Source organism: Taeniopygia guttata, chromosome 25, assembly GCF_048771995.1.
Source record: "Taeniopygia guttata chromosome 25, bTaeGut7.mat, whole genome shotgun sequence".
Taxonomy (NCBI): domain Eukaryota; kingdom Metazoa; phylum Chordata; class Aves; order Passeriformes; family Estrildidae; genus Taeniopygia; species Taeniopygia guttata.
The window spans coordinates 6,288,572-6,314,216 of record NC_133050.1 but is presented as its reverse complement, the minus strand read 5'-3'; the positions used below and the strand labels follow the sequence as shown (position 1 = coordinate 6,314,216).

Below are 25,645 nucleotides of genomic sequence, written 5' to 3'. Positions count from 1 at the left end.
GGGGACAAATTGGGACAAAATGTGACAATTCCAAGCCCACTGAGCATCCCCATGCTCTGTTTGGGGCACTGCCACGCCCCTGACCAGCATTTTTGGGGACAAATTATGACAAAATGTGACAAATCCAAGCCCCTGAGCCTCACTATTCTGTTTTTGGAGCACTGCCACCTCCCTGAGCAGCATTTTTGGGGACAAATTGGGACAAAATGTGACAATTCCAAGCCCACTGAGCCTCACTATTCTGTTTTTTTGGAGCACTGCCACCTCTCTGGCCTGCATTTTTGGGGACATAATATGACATATCCAAGCCCCTGAGCCTCACTATTCTGTTTTTGGAGCACTGCCACCTTTCTGACCAGCATTTTTGGGGACAAAATGGGACAATTCCAAGCCCCTGAGCCTCTATTCTGTTTTTGGAGCACTGTCACCCTCCTGGCCAGCATTTTTGGGGACAAAATGTGACAATTCCAAGCCCCTGAGCACCACTGCTCTGTTTTTGGAGCAGCCTGCAGTGAGCACAGCCCCATCCCTGTACCCTGGAGACGTCCCAGATCCAAATTTTGCATTTGGGGTGTTCAGATCCCATCCCCCCCAAACCAGAGCTGGCTGAGGGGGGTGTCCAGCAGGATGAAAATTCGTCCCTCTCAAAATCCTTCCCGTGGCCCCAAGGAATGTGTCCTTGTGGGAAGAGAATTCTTGGCAGCAGGAGCAGGAACAAGGAGCTCTGGCAGCACCCGGCACATTTTTTTTTTTTGGGAATCGGTGCCAAATTTCAGCACAAACACCAGGCTGGAACAACTTGTCCCTGGCAGGATCCGTGTGGGCTCCAGAGCTTGGGAATTCCCAATTTTTGGGGAATCCAAAGAGTCCTGGGAGCTTCTCCAGGGGATGGAAAGGTGGGGCTGGGGAAAGGTCAAGGCTGAAAAAAACCCAAAGGTGAAACCCCCCGGTGGGGACAGAGAATGGGGCTGGACACGTTTTGGGGGTGTCCCCACACATTTGGGGGTCCCCATATGGTTGGGGGGCTGTCCCCACACATTTTGGGGCTGTCCCCACATATTTGGGGTTGTCCCCATAAGTTTAGGGGTTGTCCCCACAATTTGAGGGTGTCCCCACACAATTTGGGGGCTGTCCACACAATTTAGGGGCTGTCCCCACACATTTGGGGGGCTGTCCCCACAATTTTGGGGGCTGTCCCCATAAATTTAGGGGTTGTCCCCACAATTTTGGGGCTGTCCCCTCACTTTAGGGGCTGTCCCCACACATTTGGAGCTGTCCCCACAGTTTGAGGGCTGTTCCCACACATTTGGGGGCTGTCCCCACACATTTTGGGGGCTGTCCCCATAAGTTTAGGGGCTGTCCCCACATATTTGGGGTTGTCCCCATAAGTTTAGGGGTTGTCCCCACAATTTAGGGGTTGTCCCCACAATTTGGGGGCTGTCCCCATAAGTTTAGGGGCTGTCCCCACAATTTGGGGGCCATCCCCACAATTTTGGGGCTGTCCCCACATATTTGAGGGCTGTCCCCATAAATTTAGGGGTTGACCCCACAATTTGGGGGCTGTCCCCATAAGTTTAGGGGTTGTCCCCACAATTTAGGGGTTGTCCCCATAATTTGGGGGGCTGTCCCTACAATTTTGGGGCTGTCCCCACATATTTTGGGGCTGTCCCCTCACTTTAGGGGCTGTCCCCACAATTTGAGGGCTGTCCCCATAAATTTAGGGGTTGTCCCCACAATTTGGGGGCTGTCCCCACACATTTGGGGGCTGTCCCCACATATTTGGGGCTGTCCCTATAACTTTAGGGGTTGTCCCCACACATTTTGGGGCTGTCCCCTCCCTCTGCCCCCCCAGCACAGGGACAGCCCCAGAGCAGCAATGCCTCCTTTGCATCCTTCCCTTTTATTTCCTCTTTTGGGTTTTATTTCCCCTTTTGGGGTCGAATAAAAAAAAAGCAAGCACGGCAACCCAGAAGAGGCAAACATGTAAAAAATTTATATATATATATTTTTTTTTGTTTTAAATATATTTTTATCTATTTACAACCCAAGGAGGGTTTGCAGCCACTGTCCCAGCGTGTCACAAAGGGGTTGGAAAATGCCACATCAGGACCCTGCTGGGGACAAGGGACAGCCATAATAATAATCATAATAATCATAATAATCATAATAATCATAATAATCATAATTTGTGCCAACCTCGCAGAAAGTGGCCAAGGAGGATGCAGGAACCACCTGAAGGCAGCGCCACATTCCAGCACACCCTGGGTAAACACAGGGAGGTGACACAGGTGACACACAAAGGTCCCCAGGGAACGCCCAGGTGAGCAGGAACACAACCCTGCCCGGGAATTCCTCACTCCTCAATCCCTTCCTTTGACCCCAAAAACTGGGGCAGGGTTTGGGATGCCCTGGCACAGCAGGAAAAATTCGTTAATTTGGATTTTTTGTTGTGATATTGGTGTTAATTTGGATTTTTTTTGTTGTGATATTGGTGTTAATTTGGATTTTTTTGTTGTGATATTGGTGTTAATTTGGATTTTTTTGTTGTGATATTGGTGTTAATTGGTGTTAATTCAGCCCAAACCAGCACAAGGATGTTTCCAGCACTGCCCAAAGCCTCTCCCAAACCCTCTGGACACGCTGTGAGCTGAGGCAGGGGCAGATCCCAGCAGCTCAGCTCAGCAACACCCCCCTGGAATTGTGTTTTCAGCTCAATTTCGGTGCTTTGGAGCTCTAAAGCACACAGCTGAGTGTGCCTTCAGAGCTGGGAGCACTCTTTCCAGATCTGGGATCACTCTTTCCAGATCTGGGATCACACCTACCAGATTTGGGAATCACACTTTCCAGATCTGGGATCACACCTGTGACATCGGGGATCACTCTTTCCAGAGCTGGGATAATAATTTCCAGGTCTGGGATCATAATTTCCAGGTTTGGGATCTCTTTCCAGATCTGAAATCACACTTTCTATATCTGGGATCACTCTTTCCCAATCTGGGATCACTCTTTCCAAACCTGGGATCACTATTTCCAGAGCTGGGATCGTAATTTCCAGGTCTGGGATCACACCTGCCAGATTTGGGAATCACACTTTCCAGATCTGGGATCACTCTTTCCAGATCGGGGATAGTAATTTCCAGGTCTGGGATCATAATTTCCAGGTTTGGGATCTCTTTCCAGATCTGAAATCACTCTTTCCAAATCTGGGATCACACTTTCCAGAACTGGGATCACTCTTTCTAAATCTGGGATCACTCTTTCCAGGTCTGGGATCACTCTTTCCAAATCTGGGACCATAATTTCCAGGTCTGGAATCTCTTTCCAGATCTGAAATCACTCTTTCCAAATCTGGGATCACTCTTTCCAAACCTGGGATCATAATTTCCAGGTCTGGGATCACTCTTTCCAAACCTGGGATCACACTTTCCAAATCTGGGACCATAGTTTCCAGGTCTGGAATCTCTTTCCAGATCTGAAATCACACTTTTCAAATCTGGGATCATAATTTCCAAGTCTGGGATCACACCTGCCAGCTTTGGAATCACACCTGCCAGGTTTGGGATCTCTTTCCAGATCTGAAATCACACTTTCCAAATCTGGGATCACTTTTTCCAAATCTGGGATCACACTTTCCAGATCTGGGATCTCTTTCCAGGTCTGGGATCACTCCTGTGAGATTTGGGATCACTCCTGTGAGATCTGGGATCACTCCTGTGGGATCTGGGATCACTCCTGTGAGATGTGGGGTCACTCCTGTGGGATCTGGGGTCACTCCTGTGAGATGTGGGGTCACTCCTCCTGCCCAGCTGCCTCAGTCTCCGTGACCCCAACCCCTGAAATCCCATCCCACACCTCAGCCCTGCCCCTCCTGGGGCTCTCCCAGCCAGGCTGCAGAGCTCCAGTGGGAGCCAGGATGGTTCCAAACAGCAGCAAAATTAAGGCAAAGCCTCTCTGAGAGGAAGAACCAACCCAACCCTGCCCCCCACTCAGCTTTGGGGTGCGTTTGCTGCAAAGACTCAAACAACCACGTGGATTCTGGTGCTCCCACCCCTATGGTACAGTGAAGTTCAATCCATTTAGCCAAAAAAAAACCCAAAAAAAAGACAAAAAGAGGTCAGCCCCCAGCTGAGAGGGCAGCTACCCTGCCAGCTTGCTGGTGACCAGTGAGGATTTCCTCTGGGGCAGGTCCTGGGGCGTGGGGATGTGGTCTCCTGTCACCAGGTTCTTGTCAGGCCCTGCACTTGGCAGCTGCTTGTTCTTCATCTTGGCCTTGGCCATGTTGTAGTCGCCAGAATCGAAGTATTTTTGCTGGAAGAGGGAGAAATGTTTGGGTTGGTGGGTGTGCAGGAGCAGGGGGACAGCAGAGCCACGAGGATCATTTAGGAAGGGATAAATTGGGATTGGGATTGGTGTTTAGGAGCAGGGGAACAGGACAGCCACGAGGATCCTTTAGGAAGGGATAAATTGGGATTGGGATTGGGTGTGCAGGAGCAGGGGAACAGCAGAGCCACAAGGATCCTTTAGAGAGTGGAAAATGGGATTGGGATTTGGGACTGGGTGTGCAGGAGGAGGGGAACAGGATCACACCTGTGAGATTTGGGGTCACACCTATGGGATTTGGGACCAGAGGATCCTTTAGGGAGGGCTAAATTTGGATTGGGTGTGCAGGAACAGGGGAACAGCAGAGCCATGAGGATCCTTTAGGAAGGGATAAATTGGGATTGGGAGTGCAGGAGTTGGGACTGGGATTGGAATTGGGTGTGCAGGAGCAGGGGAAAAAGCAGAGCCATGAGGATCCTTTAGGGAGGGCTAAATTTGGATTGGAAATGCAAGAGGGGATTGGGATTGGGTGTGCAGGATTTGGGATTGGGTGTCTAGGAGCAGGGGAAAAGCAGAGCCACAAGGATCCTTTAGGGAGTGCTAAATTGGGAATTGGTGTGCAGGATTTGGGATTGGGTGTGCAGGATTTGGGATTGGGTGTGCAGGAGCAGGGATTGGGTGTGCAGGATTTGGGACTGGGATTGGGAGTGCAGGAGCAGGGGAACAGCAGAGCCACGAGGATCCTTTAGGGAAGGGCTAAATTGGGATTGGAATTGGGATTGGGTGTGCAGGATTTGGGATTGGGATAGGGTGTGCAGGAGCAGGAATTGCGTGTGTAGGATTTGGGATTGGGTGTGCAGAATTTGGGATTGGGTGTGCAGGAGCAGGGATTACATGTGCAGGATTTGGGATTGGGTGTGCAGGATTTGGGATTGGGTGTGCAGGATTTGGGATTGGGTGTGCAGGAGCAGGGATTGCGTGTGTAGGATTTGGGATTGGGTGTGCAGGATTTGGGATTGCGTGTGTAGGTTTGGGATTGCGTGTGTAGGATTTGGGATTGGGTGTTTGGGACCCTTCAGGGAGCACAGGGATTGCTCTGAACCCGGCCATGATCCAGGCAGGGTTAGGCCGGGTTTACAAATCTCTGGCCCGGAGCCAGGGGCTCGCCCAGCCCGGGGCTGACTCAGGGCACCTCTGGCACACTGAGCTGCCTCTGCCCGACCTTCGCCTGCCGGGAGAGCCCTGACCCCTCAGCCCTGGCACAACAGCGACGGTGCCAGGGGTCAGGAACAGCTGGGATGTTGGGATCAGCCTGGCAGAGCCGGGATCAGCCTGGCACCAGAGCTGGGATCAGCCTGGCAGAGCCGGGATCAGCCTGGCACCAGAGCTGGGATCAGCCTGGCAGAGCCGGGATCAGCCTGGCACCAGAGCTGGGATCAGCCTGGCAGAGCCAGGATCAGCCTGGCACAGCTGGGATCAGCCTGGCACCAGAGCCAGGATCAGCCTGGCACCAGAGCCAGGATCAGCCTGGCAGAGCTGGGATCAGCCTGGCAGAGCCGGGATCAGCCTGGCACCAGAGCTGGGATCAGCCTGGCACCAGAGCTGGGATCAGCCTGGCAGAGCTGGGATCAGCCTGGCACCAGAGCTGGGATCAGCCTGGCAGAGCTGGGATCAGCCTGGCAGAGCTGGGATCAGCCTGGCAGAGCCGGGATCAGCCTGGCAGAGCTGGGATCACACTGCCAGATTTGGGATCACACTTTCCAAATCTGGGACCACACCAGTGAGATTTGGGATCACACCTGTGAGAGCTCGGATCAAGTCTGGCAGAGCTGGAAATCACACTTTCCAGATTTGGGATCACACCAGTGAGATTTTGGATCACACTTTCCAGATTTGGGATCATACCTGTGGGATTTGGGATCACACTTTTCAAATCTGGGATCACACCTGTGGGATTTGGGATCAGACCTGTGGGATTTGGGATCACACTTTCCAGGTGTGGGATCACTCTTTCCAGATTTGGGATCACACCTGCCAGGTCTGGGGTCGCTCTTTCTAAATCTGGGATCACACTTTCCAGATTTGGGATCACACCTGTGAGATTTGGGATCACTCTTTCCAGATTTGGGATCACACCTGCCAGGTCTGGGGTCGCTTTTTCTAAATCTGGGATCACACTTTCCAGATTTGGGATCACACCAGTGAGATTTGGGATCACACCTGTGGGATTTGGGATCACACCTGTGGGATTTGGGATCACACCCGTGGGATTTGGGATCACACCCGTGAGATTTGGGATCAGACCTGTGGGATTTGGGATCACACCAGTGAGATTTGGGATCACACCTGTGGGATTTGGGATCACACCTGTGGGATTTGGGATCACACCCGTGGGATTTGGGATCACACCCGTGAGATTTGGGATCAGACCTGTGGGATTTGGGATCACACCGGTGGGATTTGGGATCACACCGGTGGGATTTGGGATCACACCTGTGAGATTTGGGATCATGCCTGTGGGATTTGGGATCATGCCTGTGGGATTTGGGATCAGACCTGCTGACCCCTCCCAGCAGGGCCAGGAACTTTGGGATGATAAACCAGGATTTTTGGGATAATAAACCAGGACTTTTGGGATGAGCCAGGACTTTTGGGATGATAAACCAGGCCTACAGAGGCAGGAGTTTTTTCCACCATTTTTTCCCATTTCCCCCCATTTTTTCCTAGTTTTTCCCCATTTTGCCCCCATTTTTTTCCCCATTCTTTCCATCAGGTTTCCCATTTTCCCCCCATTTTTTCCCATTCCTCTCCCCCCCATTTTTCTGCCATTTTTCTCCCGTTTTCCCTCAGTTTTTCCCCCCAGGTTTCCCATTTCTCCCCCAACCAATTTTTCTCAATTTTTTCCCCAGTTTCCCCCCATTTTTTCCCCAGGATTCCCAATTTTTCCCCAATTTTTTTTCCCCATTTCCCCCCCATTTTTTCCCCTCCAGTGTCCCATTTCCCCCTATTTTTCCCCATTATTTCTCCATTTTTTCCCCATTTTCCCCCATTTTCCCCCCGTTTTCCCCCCAGTTTTCCTCCTTTTTTTCCCTCAGTTTCTTTTTCCCATTTTCACCCAATTTTTACCCAATTCTCCTCATTTTTTGGGGACACTCACCCCTTTCTGCAGCCTCCTCATGAGGAACTCTGCCCCTCCCGGCCTCAGCCCCAGCCCGGGGTATTTCCCCTTGGGCTCGGCCCCAGGTTCTGGCTGGGCAGCCTGGAGAGAAATTAAAAATTATTTATTAAATTAAATTTACATTATTCCTTACATAATTCATTGAATTAAAATGTATTTGTTAAATAAAATAAAATAAAATAAAAATTTACATTATTTGTTACATTATTAATTTGAATTTAAATGTATTAAATAAAAATTTATTAAATAAAATTTACATTTTGTTGAATGATTAATTCAATTAAATTTTACTTATTAAATAAAATTTACATTACTTGTTACATTATTAATTTGAATTTAAATGTATTTATTAAATAAAATTTATTAAATAAAATTTATATTATTTGTTACGTTAGTAATTATTTATTTAATAAAATGTATTTATTGAAGAAAATTAAAATTTACTTATTGAATAAAATGTATATTATTTGTTACATTATTAATTTGAATTTAAATTTATTACATAAAAAATTATTAAATAAAATTTACATTTTGTTGAATGATTATTTCAATTAAATTTTACTTATTAAATCAAATTTACATTACTTGTTACATTATTAATTTGAATTTAAATTTATTTATTAAATAAAATTTATATTATTTGTTACGTTAATAATTATTTATTTAATAAAATGTATTTCTTGAAGAAAATTAAAATTTACTTATTGAATAAAATGTATACTATTTGTTACATTATTAATTTGCATTTTAATTTATTAATTAAATAAAAAATTAACTAATAAGCAAAATTTATATTATTTATTACATTATTAATTCACATTTGTCAATTAAACATTTACTAAATAAAATTTACATTATTTATTACATTACTAATTTACATGTATTAATTATCCATATGCTTATTTATTAACTAAAATTCACATTATTTATTACATTATTAATTTGCATTTACTTTTCTTTATTAAATAAAAATCCAGGTCGGATTTGGGGCACCTGGGGAGGATTTTGGAGGATCTCGGGTAAAATTTGGGGATCCTGGGGAGGATTTGGGGATCCTGGGAAGGATTTTGGGGATCCTGGAGAGGATTTTGGGATCCTGGGAAGGATTTTGGGGATCCTGGGAAGGATTTTGGGGGTCCCAGGTAGAATCTGGGGATCCTAGGGAGGATTTTGGGGATCCTGGGAAGGATTTTGGGAATTCCAAGCAGGATTTTGGGGATCCTGGAATAGATTTTGGGGACCCTAAGGAGGATTTTGGTACTCTCAGGTTGGATTTGGGGATCCTGGGGAAGATTTCAGGAATCCCAAGCAGGATTTTAGGGATCCTGGGAAGGATTTTGGGGATCCTGGGAAGGATTTTGGGACTCCTGGGAAGGATTTTGGGGATCCTGGGGAGGATTTTGGGGGATCTCAGGTAGAATTTGGGGATCCTGGGAAGGATTTTGGTGCTCCCAGATGGACTTTGGGGATCCTGGGGAGGATTTTGGGAATTCCAAGCAGGAATTTGGGGATCCTGGGAAGGATTTTGGGAATTCCAAGCAGGATTTTGGGGATCCTGGGGAGGATTTTGGTAATTCCAAGCAGGATTTGGGGATCCTGGGGAGGATTTTGGGGCTCCTGGGAAGGATTTTGGTGCTCCCAGATAGACTTTGGGGATCCTGGGGAGGATTTTGGGAATTCGAAGGAGGAATTTGGGGATCCTGGGAAGGATTTGAGGAATTCCAAGGAGGAATTTGGGGATCCTGGGAAGGATTTCAGGAATTCCAAGCAGGATTTTGGGGATCCTGGGGAGGATTTTTGTAATTCCAAGGAGGATTCTGGGGATCCTGGGGAGCTTTTGGGGTTCCTAAATGTGATTTTAGGGTCAGGGGAATCTGACAGCAGCACCCAAATGTCCCCTGAAACCATCCCAGGATCTCTGAGTGCTCCCCTCAGCTCCCAGCGCCCTCCCACCCCAATTCCGCCCCTCCCGGTCCCCTCCCGGTCCCATCCCGGTCCCCTCATCCCCTCCCGGTCCCCTCCCGGTCCCATCCCGGTTCCATCCCGGTCCCATCCCGGTCCCCTCATCCCTCCCCACCGACCCCACGCCGCCATGGACCCCAAGCAGGAAGTCCCGCCCACCCCCAACCACCGTAGCCAATCAACGCCCGGTATTCCCCAGACGGACAACAGAAACAACCAATCGCCGCTTAGGACTGGAAAGAGGGACGTGCAGCCGACCCGCCCGACATCTCCTTCCTCCCCCCCGGGGGTCCCCCCACCTGTTTGTCCCGCCCGGTCTCCTCCGTGAAGGCGCCGGTACCGAGCGGAGCTGCCATGGCGGCGAGGGAGGCTCCGCGCTCCCTCCGCTGCGTCCGGCCCCGCGCCCTGCTCCAAAATGGCCGCCACCGCCTCCACTGCCTCAGCCGTGTGAATGACAGCAGCTCTGCCCAATGAACGCAGAGGTTCGGCCGCGGTGACATCACACCTGGCCAATCAGTGAGCGAGGAAGGCGGGGCATTTTGAGGGGCGGTGCAGGAGGAGGGCGGGGCATGAATGACTGGCACAAGCAGCGGCCAATAGAAAGCGAGAAAAGGCGAGTAGGCGGGGAAATGGGCGGGGAAAGGGGCGTGGCTTGTGCGGTACCGGAGCACCGCGGGTTCGAGACCGGGGCTGGGAGGATGCGGGACCGGGAGATGCGGGGACACCGGAGAGCCCAAAAACCACCCCGGGGAGGGAACGGGGCACGGGGGAGGAGGGAGCTCATGTCACCGGGACATCCCTGGCACATCCCGCCCCTCCCGAGCCCCTCAAAATGCCCCCACTGAAACACGGACAGAGCCCTGGGCTGCAGAGAAATAATTGAAATAATTGAGTTTGAAGTGAACTACAGGAGGATAAAGTCGGGGAGGAAGGAAGGGAGCGGGTCGTGAACAAAAATAATCACAGTTTCACTTGGTTTCTTCCTAAAAAAGCAGCTGAGCCATGGGGGCACAGCCCGGGGGGCTCCTGCATGGAGACACCTGGAGAAGTTTTGGGTGACAGCGTTGGGGGTGACCCAACACCCCCAAAGCCACCTCAGGTGACACCCCCAGAGCTCCCAGGCTGCAGGAGAGGCAGCCAGGAGTTGTCCCAGCCCCTTTGTGCCAGGGTTTGGCCTCTTGGAGCAGCTCCTGGGTCACCTCTGGTTGTGCCACCATGGCTGTGTCACCCCTGGTTGTGCCACCATGGCTGTGTCACCCCAGCTGTGTCACCCCTGGTTGTGCCACCCCGACTGTGCCACCCCTGGCTCCGCACTGGCCTCAGAAGGAAATGCCCAAGGGCAAGGAGTGAAGAGCTGCTGCCAACCTCTCCAAGGACCATGGTTGTGGTGGTGGTGGTGGGAAGTTCTCACCTCCCAGCCCTACCTGGGGAGGGGAAAAGCAAAATCCCCTGGTCCCTCCCCAAGCTGAGCCCACCCAGTGCCCCAGGAGCTCCATGGGGAGAGCCTGGGGTGGGACACCATGATGGGACCCACCAAGGATCTCCACCACTTCATGTGAGGAGAAGTTTAGGACTTGTTGGAGGCCACCAGCAGGGCCCAGATCATCTCCATGGCCCTGCCTGTGGCAACTTCCACCTCCAAGTCTTTCTGGGGAGACCCTGTGGTGGGACACCATGATGGGACCCACCAAGGTTCTCCACCACCTCATGTGAGGAGAAGTTTAGAACTTATTGGAGGCCGCCAGCAGAGCCCAGATCATTTTCATGGCCCTGCCTGTGGCAGATTCCAATTCCAGGTCCTTCTGGGGAGACCCTGTGGTGGGACACCATGATGGGACCCATCAAGGATCTCCACCACCTCATGTGAGGAGAAGTTTAGAACTTATTGGAGGCCACCAGCACGGCCCAGATCATCTCCATGGCCCTTGCCTTTGGCAGCTTCCAGTTCCAGGTCCTTCTGGGGAGACCCCTGTGTGGGACACCATGATGGGACCCATCAAGGTTCTCCACCACCCCACGTGAGGAGAAGTTTAGGACTTATTGAAAGCCGCCAGCACGGCCCAGATCATCTCCATGGCCCTGCCTGTGGCAACTTCCACCTCCAAGTCTTTCTGGGGAGACCTTGTGGTGGAACACCATGATGGGACCCATCAAGGTTCTCCACCACCTCATGTGAGGAGAAGTTTAGGACTTACTGGAGACCACCAGCAGAGCCCAGATCATCTCCATGACCCTGCCTGTGGCAACTTCCACCTCCAAGTCTTTCTGGGGAAACCTTGTGGTGGGACACCATGATGGGACCCACCAAGGTTCTCCACCACCCCACATGAGGAGAAGTTTAGGACTTATTTGAGGCCACCAGCACGGCCCAGATAATTTCCATGCCCTTGCCTTTGGCAGCTTTTAGCCCCAAGTCCTTCTGCAGAGACCTCTGGGTGGGACACCATGATGGGACCAATCAAGGATCTCCCCAACCCCGTGTGAGGAGAAGTTTAGAACTTATTGGAGGCCACCAGCAGAGCCCAGATCATCTCTGTACCCTTGCTTTTGACAGCTTCCAGTTCCAGGTCCTTCTGGGGAAACCTTGTGGTGGGACACCATGATGGGACCCACCAAGGTTCTCCCCCACCCCACGTGAGGAGAAGTTTAGGACTTATTGAAAGCCGCCAGCAGAGCCCAGATCATCTCTGTACCCTTGCTTTTGACAGCTTCCAGTTCCAGGTCCTTCTGGGGAGACCTTGTGGTGGGGCACCATGATGAGACCCATCAAGGTTCTCCACCACCCCACATGAGGAGAAGTTTAGGACTTATTGAAAGCCGCCAGCACGGCCCAGATCATCTCCGTGCCCTTGCCTTTGGCAGCTTCCACCTCAGGGTCCATATCCAGCAGGTCCTTGGTCCTGTTCATGGCCACGTCGTACTTGTCGTCGGCCAGGCTTCCAAAAACGTTCTCCAGCACGTCGGAGGCGTGGGCCAGCACCAGCAGAGCCAGAGTCCTGCGCTCCATGCGCTGGGGCTCGTTGACCCAACGCTCCAGGACGCTCTCCTGGAGCTTCTTCAGCAGCCGCTGCTTCTCGGAGGCGTTGCTGACGGGGTGGGTGGTCATGTCGAAGAGGAGGAAGTTCTGCTTCTCCGTGGTCAGGATGCCCTTCTCCACCAGAGCCTTGGCCAGGCGCTCCCGCACGTTGCGCAGCTGGTACTGCAGCTTGAAGGGGTTCCAGGTCTCTCCTGAGGGGTGGGAAGATCTGGTCAAGGTTTTTTGGGCAATCTCAATGTTCTTCCACCCTTCCATGATGCATGGACACCTTGCTCTGCCACAGGAGCTCTGAGGTCCAAGATTTCCACCAAGCTCCCAGCAGAACACCCCCAGAAAATTCTTCTCTGCTCACACATTCTGCCTTTCCCTGCTCCCCCCATCTCCAGGGATCTCCAGGGATCTCCAGGGCTTCCATCCTTCCACCCTTCCATGATGGTGGGACATGGACACCTGGCTCTGATCCCTTGGTCTGACTCAGACTCTCCTGGAAAAGCTCCCAGTGGAGTTTTGAGGAGAAATCCCAGACAAATCCCATCCTTTTCCAAAGCCTCTTCCACCCATGGATCACCCAAGGCTTGGTGAGACCTCAGGAGGAACTAATGGAGAACGAGGTCCAAGATTTCCCAGAAGAACACCCAGGAAATTCTTCTCTGCTCACACATTCTGCCTTTTCCTGCTCTCCCCATCTTCAGGGATCTCCAGGGATCTCCAGGATTCTCCAGGACCAGTGTCCTGCCACCCTTCCATGATGTCCTGCATGGACACCAGGCTCTGATCCCTTGGTCTGACTCAGACTCTCCTGGAAAAGCTCCCAGTGGAGTTTTGAGGAGAAATCCCAGACAAATCCCATCCTTTTCCAAAGCCTCTTCCACCCATGGATCACCCCAGGCTTGGTGAGACCTCAGCATTTGGATCCTCCAAAATGCTTCCCTCAAAATCCTCTTGAAGATCTGGAAATCTTCCCCTGGAGCCCCAAATCTTACCTGAGATCCCCCAAAATCCTTCCCAGGAGCCCCAAATCCTACTGGGGATCCCCAAAATCCACTCCAGGAGACCCAAATCCTACCTCAGATCTTCCAAAATCTTTCCCAGGAGACCCAAATCCTACTGGGGATCCCCAAAATCCTTCCTCCTCTTTTTGGGGTTCCCTCACCACCAGATCCTGGAGCTCTGGATGATTCTGGATGGATTTTGGTGGGTCTGAGGGAGGTTTGGACAGGCCTGGAGAGGGTTTTGGAGGGATTTGAAGGTCCAGGCTGGTTTTGGGGCTCCCTCATGAGATTCTGGATGGATTTTGATGGGCCTGGTGGAGGTTTGGATGGGCTTTGAGAGGGTTTTTGAGGGATTTGAAGGTCCAGGTTGGTTTTGGGGCTCCCTGACGAGCTCCTGGATGGATTTTGGTGGATCTGAGGGAGGTTTGGTCAGGCCTGGAGAGGTTTTTGGAGGGATTTGAAGGTCCAGGCTGATTTTGGAGCTCCCTGACGAGCTCCTGGATGGATTTTGGTGGGTCTGGGGGAGGTTTGGACAGGCCTGGAGGGATTTGAGGATCCAGGGCAGTTTTGAGGCTCCCTCACAAGATCCTGGATGGATTTTGGTGGGTCTGGAGGATGTTTAGATGGGCTTTGAGACGGGTTTTTGAGGGATTTGAAGGTCCAGGCTGATTTTGGGGCTCCCTCACGAGATTCTGGATGGATTTTGGTGTGTCTGGGGAAGGTTTGGACAGGTCAGGAGGGGGATTTGAAGGTCCAGGTTGGTTTTGGGGCTTCCTGACGAGCTCCTGGATGGATTTTGGTGGGTCTGGGGGAGGTTTGGACAGGCCTGGAGAGGGTTTTGGAGGGATCTGAAGGTCCAGGCTGATTTTGGGGCTCCCTGACGAGCTCCTGGATGGATTTTGGTGGGTCTGGGGAAGGTTTGGACAGGCCTGGAGGGATTTGAGGACCCAGGGCAGTTTTGGGGCTCCCTGACGAGCTCCTGGATGGATTTTGGTGGGTCTGGGGGAGGTTTGGACAGGTCAGGAGGAGGATTTGAAGGTCCAGGCTGATTTTGGGGCTCCCTGATGAGCTCTTGGATGGATTTTGGTGGGTCTGGAGGATGTTTGGATGGGCTTTGAGAGGGTTTTGGAGGCATTTGAGGGTCCAGGCTGATTTTGGGGCTCCCTGACGAGCTCCTGGATGGATTTTGGTGGGTCTGAGGGAGGTTTGGACAGGTCAGGAGGGGGATTTGAAGGTCCAGGCTGGTTTTGGGGCTCCCTCACGAGATTCTGGATGGATTTTGGTGGGTCTGAGGGATGTTTGGACAGGTCAGGAGGGGGATTTGAAGGTCCAGGCTGATTTTGGGGCTCCCTGACGAGCTCCTGGATGGATTTTGGTGGGTCTGGGGGAGGTTTGGACAGGCCTGGAGGGATTTGAGGATCCAGGGCAGTTTTGAGGCTCCCTCACAAGATCCTGGATGGATTTTGGTGGATCTGAGGGAGGTTTGGACAGGTCAGGAGGGGGATTTGAAGGTCCAGGCTGATTTTGGGGCTCCCTCACGAGATTCTGGATGGATTTTGGTGTGTCTGGAGGATGTTTGGATGGGCTTTGAGAGGAGTTTTGGAGGGATTTGAAGGTCCAGGCTGATTTTGGGGCTCCCTCACAAGATCCTGGATGGATTTTGGTGGGTCTGGAGGATGTTTGGATGGGCTTTGAGAGGAGTTTTGGAGGGATTTGAAGGTCCAGGCTGATTTTGGGGCTCCCTCACAAGATCCTGGATGGATTTTGGTGGGTCTGGGGGAGGTTTGGACAGGCCTGGAGAGGGGTTGGGAGGGATTTGAAGGTCCAGGTTGATTTTGGGGCTCCCTGATGAGCTCCTGGATGGATTTTGGTGGATCTGAGGGAGGTTTGGACAGGCCTGGAGAGGGGTTGGGAGGGATTTGAAGGTCCAGGTTGATTTTGGGGCTCCCTGATGAGCTCCTGGATGGATTTTGGTGGATCTGAGGGAGGTTTGGACAGGCCTGGAGAGGGGTTGGGAGGGATTTGAAGGTCCAGGTTGATTTTGGGGCTCCCTGACGAGCTCCTGGATGGATTTTGGTGGGTCTGGGGAAGGTTTGGACAGGTCAGGAGGGGGATTTGAAGGTCCAGGCTGGTTTTGGGGCTCCCTCACAAGATCCTGGATGGATTTTGGTGGATCTGGAGGATCTTTGGATGGGCTTTGAGAGGGGTTTTGGAGGAATTTGAAGGTCCAGGCTGATTTTGGGGCTCCCTGACGAGCTCCTGGATGGATTTTGGTGGATCTGAGGGAGGTTTGGACAGGTCAGGAGGGGAATTTGAAGGTCCAGGCTGGTTTTGGGGCTCCCTGATGAGCTCCTGGATGGATTTTGGTGGATCTGAGGGAGGTTTGGACAGGTCAGGAGGGGAATTTGAAGGTCCAGGCTGGTTTTGGGGCTCCCTGACGAGCTCCTGGATGGATTTTGGTGGCTTTGGGGAGGTTTGGACAGGCCTGGTGGGAGCTGGGGTGGGATCTCCAGCTGGCCCTACCCGTGAGCAGCTCGATCCAGCTCTGCACCGTCTCTGCTGGCTCGGTGGCCTTGATGTGCCTGAGGGTCTCGTCCAGCAGCACGTCCCCGGTGGGAGCGTCCGACTTCAGCAGCACCTGCCCGGAGACAAGGGATGGAATATTCAAATGGAATTATTTTCATTTCATTTTTAATTTAATTTTTAATTTAATATTTATAATTTTTAATTTTTATTTAATAAATATAATAATATTATTTAATAAAAATAGTAATTTAATATTGTTTTAATATTAATGAAAATTTGAATTTAATATTAATATAGAATATTAAAATATTGTCATTTTGTATAATTATTATATAATAACATATATAACGTTGTAATTATGTAATAATATAGCACAATATAATGCATAATATAAGGGATAAACAATATTATAATGTATAAATAATATAACAATTATATAATAATATAACATGATATATAATATAACATTACAATTATATAACAATATAACACTACAATTATATAATAGCATAATATTACATATATAATATGATATAACACTATATATTTTGTTATATTATGTTATATTATGTTATATTATGTTATATTATGTTATATTATGTTATATTATATAATGTTATTACATTATATTACATTGCATTATATTATATTATATTACAGTACATTATATTACATTATATTATTTCCTATAGAATATTATATATTAATGCTAATAAAGTATATAGTGTATTATATATAATATATTATATATCATATTAATATATCATTACAATATATAGCAATAGAATATTATAATTATATATTGGCATTTCATAAATATTAAAATGGATTTTATATGTGTAATGTTAAAGTAACTTTGTTATAAACTTTGTAAAGTTTCTATATATAAACTTTGTAAAGTTTACTTTGTAAAGTAACTTTGTTGTATTTCTAGTTGTTAATTAAGCTTAGTGACATAGCTGATATGTGTTATAGACATATTCTAATTTGTTTTTTTGCAAATATTAAATTGAATTTTAGATGTGCAATATTAGAGTATCTTTGCTATAAAGATGCCATTTGCATTTCTGCTTTATTCCCTGTATCTCCCACGACCTTTAAATCAAAATTTGGCTTTTCCCAGCAGAATGAGCAGCCTGACCTTCCTCTCCAGCAGCCTCTTCCTCCGCAGGGCGGGCGGCTCCAGGCGGATGCGGCCGCGCAGCGCCAGCTCGATCAGGATCCCTCCGCGCAGCCCCGAGGAGATGCAGTCGTTCCAGAAGGACGTGTAGCCCTGTGGGACACGATGGGAAAGGATTTTGGGACAGTTTTCCCTCTCTTCTGCTTCTCATCCTTCCTGGATCCTGCCCAGAATCCAAAGGATCCAAAGGATCTCCAAAGCCTCCCATATTTCCCTGCTCCTGTCTTTCTAAATATTCCCAAATTTCCCTGCTCCTGCCTTTCTAAATATTCCCATATTTCCCTACTCCTGTCTCTCCAAAGGTTCCCAGATTTCCCTGCTCCTGTCTTTCTAAACATTCCCAAATTTCCCTGCTCCTGTCTCCAAACCCTCCCCGATTTTCATATTCCTCTACTCCTGTCTCTCCAAACCCTCCCAGATTTCCCTGCTCCTGTCTCCAAACCCTCCCAGATTTCCACATTCCCCTACTCCTGTCTCTCCAAAATTTCCCTGCTCCTTTCTATCCAAACCCTCCCAGATTTCCCCATTTCCCTACTCCCGTCTCTCCAAACCCTCCCAGATTTCCCTGCTCCTGTCTTTCTAAATATTCCCAAATTTCCCTGCTTCTGTCCCCAAACCTTCCCAGATTTTCATATTTCCCTACTCCTGTCTCTCCAAAGCTTCCCAGATTTCCCTGCTCCTGTCTTTCTAAATATTCCCAAATTTCCCTACTCCTTTCTCTCCAAAGCTTCCCAGATTTTCATATTTCCCTACTCCTGTCTCTCCAAAGCTTCCCAAATTTCCCTGCTCCTTTCTATCCAAACCCTCCCAGATTTCCACATTTCCCTGCTCCTTTTTATCCAAAGCTTCCCAGATTTTCATATTTCCCTGCTCCTGTCTCTCCAAAGCTTCCCAAATTTCCCTGCTCCTGTCTTTCTAAATATTCCCAAATTTCCCTGCTTCTGTCTCCAAACCCTCCCAGATTTTCATATTTCCCTACTCCTGTCTCTCCAAACCTTCCCAAATTTCTCTGCTCCTTTCTATCCAAAGCCTCCCGGATTTCCCTGCTCCTGCCTTTCTAAATCTTCCCAAATTTCCCTACTCCTGTCTCTCCAAACCCTCCCATATTTCCCGGCTCCTGCCTTTCTAAATATTCCCAAATTTCCCTGCTTCTGTCTCCAAACCCTCCCAGATTTCCACATTTCCCTACTCCCGTCTCTCCAAAACCTTACAAATTTCCCTGCTCCTTTTTCTCCAAAGCTTCCCAGATTTCCCTGCTCCTGTCTATCTAAATATTCCCAAATTTCCCTGCTCCTGTCTCTCCAAACCTTCCCAAATTTCCCTGCTCCTTTCTATCCAAAGCCTCCCAGATTTTCATATTTCCTGTCTCTCCAAAACCCCCCAAATTTCCCTACTCCTTTCTCTCCAAACCTTCCAAGATTTCCCTGCTCCTGTCCCCAAACCCTCCCAGATTTTCCTATTTCCCTACTCCTGTCTCTCTAAAGCTTCCCAAATTTCCCTGTTCCTGTCTCCAAAGCTTCCCAGATTTCCAAATTTCCCTGTTCCTGTCTCCAAACCCTCCCAGACTTCCAAATTTCCCTTCCTGCTGCTCTTTCTGCTCTTTTCCCCCTCCCTTTCTGCTCCTTTTTCTTATCTTTTTTCCTCCCTTTTTACTGCTCTTTTTCCTCCCTTTATTCTTTTTTCTCCCCCCTTTCTGCTCTTTTTTCTCTTGTTCCTCCCTTTCTGCTCCTCTTTCTTCTTTTTCCTCCCTTTCTACTCTTATTTCTCTCCATTTCTGCTGCTCTTTCTTTTTTTCTCCCTTTCTGCTGCTCTTTCTCTGGATGGAAGACAGGGAGGGAAGGACCTCAAAGCTAAAAAGTGAGAAAAAAATGGAGAAAAAGTGAGCCCCTTCCCAAGAAAAACAGGCTGGGAACCCCCTGGGAAGGTTTTTCCCTCCTTAGAGGTGAATTTTCGTCCTCTGTGGCTCTGTTTGAACAGGGCACGTGGCCACTGGGCTTGGCCAGCATAAAGTACCATAAAATAAATGAAATTTTTTATTTGCTTTCTCCATTTCCTGGTGCAGGAAGACAAAGCAACCTTTCATCCCTTTGCCCTCCTGGTTTCCACTCTTGGGTTTTGCCCGTGGCTTTTACAAACAAATTCTTCAGGAAAGGGTGTGAGGATGAGCAAAGGTTTCAATTTCCTGGCCTCAAGGGCAAGTTACCCCAAGGAAATGTTAAAATTCCAAAGCTCCTGGGTTATTTCCAGCTTCTGGAATCAGACTGGTTTGCAGCCAGATCCTCCTACATGGACAGACTGGTACTTTAAATAATGAAATTACACTGTGAGCTCATTGAATTTGGCAAAAAATGATCTTGTTTTTCCCCAGTCATCAAAGCATGAGTGAAAAAAAAACAAAGCCCAGCTCAGGGCAAGGCTGCTGCTACCTCTGTGAGCTACAGGAATGTGGAAGGACAGGATGGAAAGGGGGAAAAAAAAGAAATAAAAGCGTGACAAGGTTTTTTTTCCTGTATTTGTTGTGCTCTGCCAGGTTCCTGCTGCCTGAAGGGCCGTTCCCAGGAACACAGCTGAGGAAAAAAACAGCCCATGGCACCCCACTCTCAAATATTTGCTCCAGGATTGTTTGCATTTTGTTTCCTTTTACAACCCTGAGCTCCTGTCATTTCCTAGTTGGCTGCTGGATTTTATCTGGGGCTCCCAAACGGGGACAACCCCAACCTTTGTCACTGTCACAGGGCTGGATCCCTGGACGAGCTGGGACCGAGCCAGAAATGCTGGAAAAAAGAAGTTTAGGCACCTCACAAAGGTTTAATTCCAACCCTCGAGGAGTGAAGAGGAGGAGGAGGCTCACACAGGAATCCCAGAACAATTCCAGCTGGAAAATCATGGAATAATTCGGTCACCAAGTCCAACCTTGACCAAAGTGCATTCCTGGAAAGCCTCTGCAGAAGTTTCTGCTCTGCCACACTCACCCCAAAAACCACTTTGGGCACCTGCAATTCCCCATCCACTCCTCAGGAATGGCAGATTTTACAGTTCTGGAATGGTTTGGGTTGGAAGGGACCTTAAAGGTCAACAAATCCCATTCCCTGTCATGGCAGGGAGAGGTTCCACCACACCAGGATGCTCCAAACCTCATCCAACCCATCCTGGGACACTCCCAGGGATGGGGCAGCCATGGAATAACCTGTGACAAGGCCTCAGCACCCTCCCAGGCCAAGATTTTCCTCAAGTTGAGGCAGAAGATGGGGTGAAATCAAGGCAGAGGGACAACACAGACAGCTCAGAGGACTCAGAAACACCAGGCAGAGCTGATAAATGAGCTCCCAGCGGCTGATAAGCACAAATCAATTCTGTTTGAGCAGAATTGCCTTCCTCCAGGGTGACAGGCACACAGGAGGAGCTGCCCCATGCTCCTGCTCCCTCAGTGTGGGTCTCAGATTCAGGCAAAGAAAGAAACTGAGAGTTTCTAGCCAGGCAGAAACCTGGGAAAGAGATAAGAGAATTATTTACATTCCTCTCCAGCCTTTCTGCCAGGCTAGAAACTCTCAAGTTTCTTTCTTTGCCTGAATATGAGACCCACACCTCTCAGCCCAGCCCACTCTGCCCCTTCCCTCTGCTTTTCCCACGTGAATTTTTCCACACCAGAGCAGTGCTCAGCATCCCTCTGTGCCAACTGCTGATTTGGGGGGCAGAGGAGGATGTTCACCCTTTGATAAACCACCTGAAACTCCTTCTACCCACGGAAAAAACAACCTCCCCTCTGCTCTGTCGCTACAGGACACGTGAAAGTAAAATGTGAGTTATTCTTATTAGTGAGGTGAAAAAAAAGGGATGTTTATTTTCTGACAGTGGATGGGGGAAGGTGGCCCTGCCCGTGGTGAGGGTTTGCAACTGGCTGAGCTTTACAGCCCCTTCCAACTCTCTGTGAGGTTTATTGGGGTGTTGGAGTTGATCTTTAGGGTTTCTTCCAACCCATCACTCTGTGAAATCTGTGACCCCCACCCATCATTTTGGGAATTCTGTGAAATCTGTGACCCCAACCCATCACTCTGTGAAATCTGTAAATTCTGTGACCCCAACCCATTACTCTGTAAATTCTGTGCTCCCAACCCATCATTCTGGGAATTCTGTGCTCCCAACCCATCACTCTGTGAAATCTGTAAATTGTGAGACCCCAACCCCATCACCCTGTGAATTCTGTGACCCCCAACCCATTGCTTTGGGAATTCTGTGAATTCTGTGACCCCAACCCATCACTCTGTAAATTCTGTGCTCCTAACCCCATCATTCTGGGAATTCTGTGACCCCAACCCAGAATTCTGGGAATTCTTTGACCCCAACCCATTGCTTTGGGAATTCTGTGAATTCTGTGACTCCAACCCATCACTTTGGGAATTCTGAGACCCCAACCCATCATTCTGTAAATTCTGTGAATTCTGTGACCACAACCCATCACTCTGTGAATTCTGAGACCCCAACCCATCACTTTGGGAATTTGGTGAATTCTGTGCCCCCATCCCATCACCCTGGGAATTCTGTGAAATCTGTGCCCCCAACCCCTCACTCTGTAAATTCTGTGCCCCCAGCCCATCACTCTGGGAATTCTGTGCCCCCAACCCATTAATCTGTGAATTCTGTGCCCCCCAACCCCTCACTCTGTAAATTCTGTGCCCCCAACCCATTACTCTGTAAATTCTGTGCCCCCAGCCCATCACACTGTGAATTCTGTGACCCCAACCCATCAATTTAGGAATTCTGTGAATTCTAAGACCCCAACCCATCACTCTGTGAAATCTGTAAATTCTGAGACCCCAACCCATCACTTTGGGAATTCTGTGAATTCTGAGACCCCCAACCCATCATTCTGTAAATTCTGAGACCCCCAACCCATCACTCTGGGAATTCTGTGAATTCTGTGCCCCCAACCCCATCACTCTGTAAATTCTGTGAATTCTGAGACCCCAACCCATCATTCTGGGAATTTTCTGACCCCAACCCCATCACTTTGTGAATTCTGTGACCCCAACCCATCACTCTGTGACCCCAACCCCTCACTCTGTGAATTCTGTGCCCCCAACCCATCACTCTGTGAATTCTGAGACCCCAACCCATCAATCTGTGAAATCTGTAAATTCTGTGCCCCCAACCCATCACTCTGGGAATTCTGTGCCCCCAACCCATTAATCTGTGAATCCTGTGCCCCCATCCCATCTCTGTGAATCCTGTGCCCCCATCCCATCTCTGTGACTCCCAGCAGGTTCCAAGGCAGAGCACTGAGCAGAACCCACCCAACCCCTCCTGCTGCTCCCTGAGAGGAGCCCCGAGTCCGGCCCGAGCCTGCCTCACCTCCTTGTCCTTCAGCCCCAGGAGCAGCACCTCCTCCATCAGGGTGAGCCGGATGTCCTTGGAGTCCTCGGGGTGCTCCTGGCTCAGCTCCCCGTCCGCCGCCGCCTCCTCCTCGCCCTCCGCCCTCCTGTCGGTGCTGCGGCCCTCGGCCCGCCGGCCCCGGTGCGTCAGCGTGGTCATCTGGGGTACGGGCACGGTGCTGAGCCCCCAGAGCCAGGCCGGACCCCAAATCCAAACCTGAGCCAAACCCCAGCCCCCAGAGCCAAACCTGAGCCAAACCCAAACCCCAGCCCCCAGAGCCAGGCCAGACCCCAAATCCAAACCTGAGCCAAACCCCAGCACCCAGAGCCAGGCCAGACCCCAGACCCACACCTGAGCCAAACCCCAGCCCCCAGAATCAAACCTGAGCCAAAACCGAGCCCCAGACCCAAACCCAACCCAAACCCAAACCCCAGCCCCCAGAGCCAGACCACACCCCCAGACCCAAACCTGAGCCAAAATCGAGCCCCAGACCCAAACATGAGCCAAACCCCAGCCCCCAGACCCAAACCCCAGCCCCCAGACCCAAACCTGAGCCAAAATCGAGCCCCAGACCCAAACATGAGCCAAACCCCAGCCCCCAGACCCAAACCCCAGCCCCCAGACCCAAAGCTGAGCCAAAACCGAGCCCCCAGAGCCAGGCCAGACCCCAGACCCACACCTGAGCCAAAACCGAGCCCCAGCCCCAAACCTGAGCCAAACCCAAACCCCAGCCCCCCAACCCAAACCTGAGCCAAACCCCAGTCCCCAGACCCAAACCTGAGCCCCAGACCCAAACCAGACCCAAACCTGAGCCAAAACCGAGCCCCCAGACCCAAACCTGAGCCCCAAACCCAACCCCAACCCAAACCCCAGCCCCCAGACCCAAACCTGAGCCAAGCCCCAGCCCCCAGACCCAAACCCGACCCAAACCTGAGCCCCCAGACACAAACCAGAGCCAAAACCGAGCCCCAGACCCAGACCAGAGGCAAAACCAAGCCCCAGACCCAAATTCAAACCCGGCCCAAAACCTGAGCCCCCAGACCCAAACCTGAGCCAAAACCGAGCCCCAGACCCAAACCTGAGCCAAAATCGAGCCCCAGACCCAAACATGAGCCAAACCCCAGCCCCCAGACCCAAACCTGAGCCAAAACCAAGCCCCAGACCCAAATCCAAACCCAGCCCAAACCTGAGCCCCCAGACACAAACCCAACCCAAACCCCAGCCCCCAGACCCAAACCTGAGCCCCAGACCCACACCAGAGCCAAACCTGAGCCCCCAGGCCCAGACCAGAGCCAAAACCGAGCCCCAGACCCAAACCCAACCCAACCCAGACCTCCCAGACCCAAACCAGACCCAAACCCCCAGACCCAAACCCGAGCCCATCAAACCAGACCCAAACCCCCACCCCCAGCCCCAAACCAGACCCAAACCCCCAGATCCAAACCCGAGCCCCCAAACCCAAACCAGACCCAAACCAGAGCTAAAACCAAGACCCAGACCCAAATCCGACCCAAACCTGAGCCCCCAGACCCAAACCAGAGCCAAACCCCAGCCCCCAGACCCAAACCCCAGCCCCTACACCCAAACCAGACCCAAACCCGAACCCCCAGACCCAAACCCCCAGCCCCAGATCCAAACCTAATCCCCCAAATCCAAACCCGACCCAAACCGAAGCCCCCAGACCCAAATCCCCACCCCGAGACCCAACCGCCCCCCCTCCTAGACCCAAACCAGACCCAAACCCAATCCCCCAGACCCAAACCCGAGCCCCCAGACCCAAACCAGACCCAAACCCAATTCCCCAAACCCAAACCAGACCCAAACCCAATCCCCCAGACCCAAACCCGAGCCCCCAGACCCAAACCAGACCCAAACCCAATTCCCCAAACCCAAACCAGACCCAAACCCGAGCCCCCAGACCCAAATCCGGAGGCTCTCATCCCTTCTACCCCAAGATTTCCATCTCCCCCTCCCCACGGCGGCGGCACTCCCAGGTTGTGGAGTGTTTTTTGGCCTATCCCCTTTAACCACACCATGCTATAAAAACCTTCATTTTTCAATTTTAAAACAATTTTAAATTACCCCTCAGGGAAGAGCCCCTGAGGCCGCACGGGCGGGTCCCACACCCCCTCCAGCTTCCCGGGACGGTCCCATCCCACTGTCAGCGACCCCCGCTCCGCCTCCAAACCCCGGCCCGGTTCTGCCTCACCCCCGGGGCTCCATCCCGCCCCTCCCGGTGCCGGTCCCGGTTCCGGTCCCGGTGCCGGCCCGGTCTATCCCACCCCCCGCTCCGCGGGTGAACCCTCGCCCCCTCCCCCGAGCACTGGGGGCTGCCAAGGCTGCCCGGCCTCACCGCGGCTCCGCCCGGTGCCCCGCGGCTCCGCCCGCCCCGTTCGGCTCCGCGGCCGCGGGAGGAAAAGCCCCGCGGGGCCGCCGCCGCTTCCTGCCCGCCGCCGGCCCCGCCCCCGCCGCGCCCGCGGCCAATGGGAGCCCGCGCCGCGCGGAGCGGCCAATGAGCGAGCCAGGATGGGGCGAGGGGCGGGATTTGCGCCTGTCAGTCAGAGCGTGGCTCCGCCCCCGCCCGCGTGTCGTGGCGCGCTCCCGTTCCGGTTTTAGTCCCGTTCCGGGTCTTGGCCCGTTCCGTGTCCGGTCCCGTGTCCCGTTCCGGGTCTTGTCCCGTTCCGGGTCTTGGCCCGTTCCGGGTCTTGGCCCGTTCCATGTCCAGTCCCGTATCCCGTTCCGGTTCTTGTCCCGTTCCGTGTCCGGTCCCGTGTCCCGTTCCGGTTCTTGTCCCGTTCCGTGCCCATCCCCGTCCCGTGTCCCGTTCCGATTCTTGTCCCATTCCGTGCCCATCCCCGTTCCGAGTCTTGTCCCGTTCCGTGTCCGGTCCCGTATCCCGTTCCGGTTCTTGTCCCGTTCCGTGCCCCGTTGTGTCCGGTCCCGTGTCCCGTTCCGGGTCTTGGCCCGTTCCGTGCCCATCCCCGTTTCGTGTCCGGTCCCGTGTCCCATCCCCTCCCCGTCCTTCTCCAGTCCCGTGTCCCGTTCCGTGTCCCATCCCCAGCTCCGGTCCCATCCAGCCC

At 51.3% G+C, this 25,645-nt stretch overlaps 2 protein-coding genes across 6 annotated transcripts; both read right to left on the bottom strand.

Annotated features, from left to right (window-relative positions):
• Window positions 1-1,969: 1,969 nt before the first annotated feature.
• On the bottom strand, window positions 1,970-9,952 carry LOC115498470 (alpha-endosulfine). 4 transcript variants are annotated; one of them, XM_072918401.1, is made up of 5 exons: window positions 9,760-9,952; window positions 7,478-7,579; window positions 4,142-4,308; window positions 2,197-2,261; window positions 1,970-2,111 (listed from the first exon to the last, which is right to left on the bottom strand). In XM_072918401.1, the coding sequence occupies exons 1-5, from the start codon at window positions 9,814-9,816 to the stop codon at window positions 2,104-2,106; spliced, it is 399 nt and encodes a 132-aa protein (XP_072774502.1). In that variant the 5' UTR covers window positions 9,817-9,952; the 3' UTR covers window positions 1,970-2,103. The 4 variants fall into 4 exon arrangements, with proteins under 4 accessions (XP_072774502.1, XP_072774501.1, XP_072774503.1 ...); XM_072918400.1 differs by having other exon boundaries at window positions 1,970-2,261; XM_072918402.1 differs by lacking the exon at window positions 2,197-2,261 and having other exon boundaries at window positions 9,760-9,947.
• A 374-nt stretch (window positions 9,953-10,326) lies between these two features.
• Window positions 10,327-25,251, bottom strand: GOLPH3L (golgi phosphoprotein 3 like). Of its 2 annotated transcripts, none has more exons than XM_030291566.4 (5): window positions 24,919-25,251; window positions 22,545-22,724; window positions 17,157-17,288; window positions 16,013-16,127; window positions 10,327-12,688 (listed from the first exon to the last, which is right to left on the bottom strand). In XM_030291566.4, the coding sequence occupies exons 2-5, from the start codon at window positions 22,722-22,724 to the stop codon at window positions 12,261-12,263; spliced, it is 855 nt and encodes a 284-aa protein (XP_030147426.3). In that variant the 5' UTR covers window positions 24,919-25,251; the 3' UTR covers window positions 10,327-12,260. The 2 variants fall into 2 exon arrangements, with proteins under 2 accessions (XP_030147426.3, XP_072774500.1); XM_072918399.1 differs by lacking the exon at window positions 24,919-25,251 and adding an exon at window positions 24,648-24,795.
• Window positions 25,252-25,645: the final 394 nt, after the last annotated feature.

Coding starts and splice junctions, on each gene's coding strand:
- LOC115498470 (XM_072918400.1), bottom strand. CDS start 9,816: ATGGCAGCTCCGCTCGGTACCGGCGCCTTCACGGAGGAGACCGGGCGG. Junction 7,580..9,759: donor AGACCGGGCGGGACAAACAG/GTGGGGGGACCC, acceptor ATTTCTCTCCAG/GCTGCCCAGCCAGAACCTGG. Junction 4,309..7,477: donor TGAGGAGGCTGCAGAAAGGG/GTGAGTGTCCCC, acceptor TCCCTCTTCCAG/CAAAAATACTTCGATTCTGG.
- GOLPH3L (XM_030291566.4), bottom strand. CDS start 22,724: ATGACCACGCTGACGCACCGGGGCCGGCGGGCCGAGGGCCGCAGCACC. Junction 17,289..22,544: donor TGGGGCTGAAGGACAAGGAG/GTGAGGCAGGCT, acceptor CGTGTCCCACAG/GGCTACACGTCCTTCTGGAA. Junction 16,128..17,156: donor AGAGGCTGCTGGAGAGGAAG/GTCAGGCTGCTC, acceptor GTCTCCGGGCAG/GTGCTGCTGAAGTCGGACGC.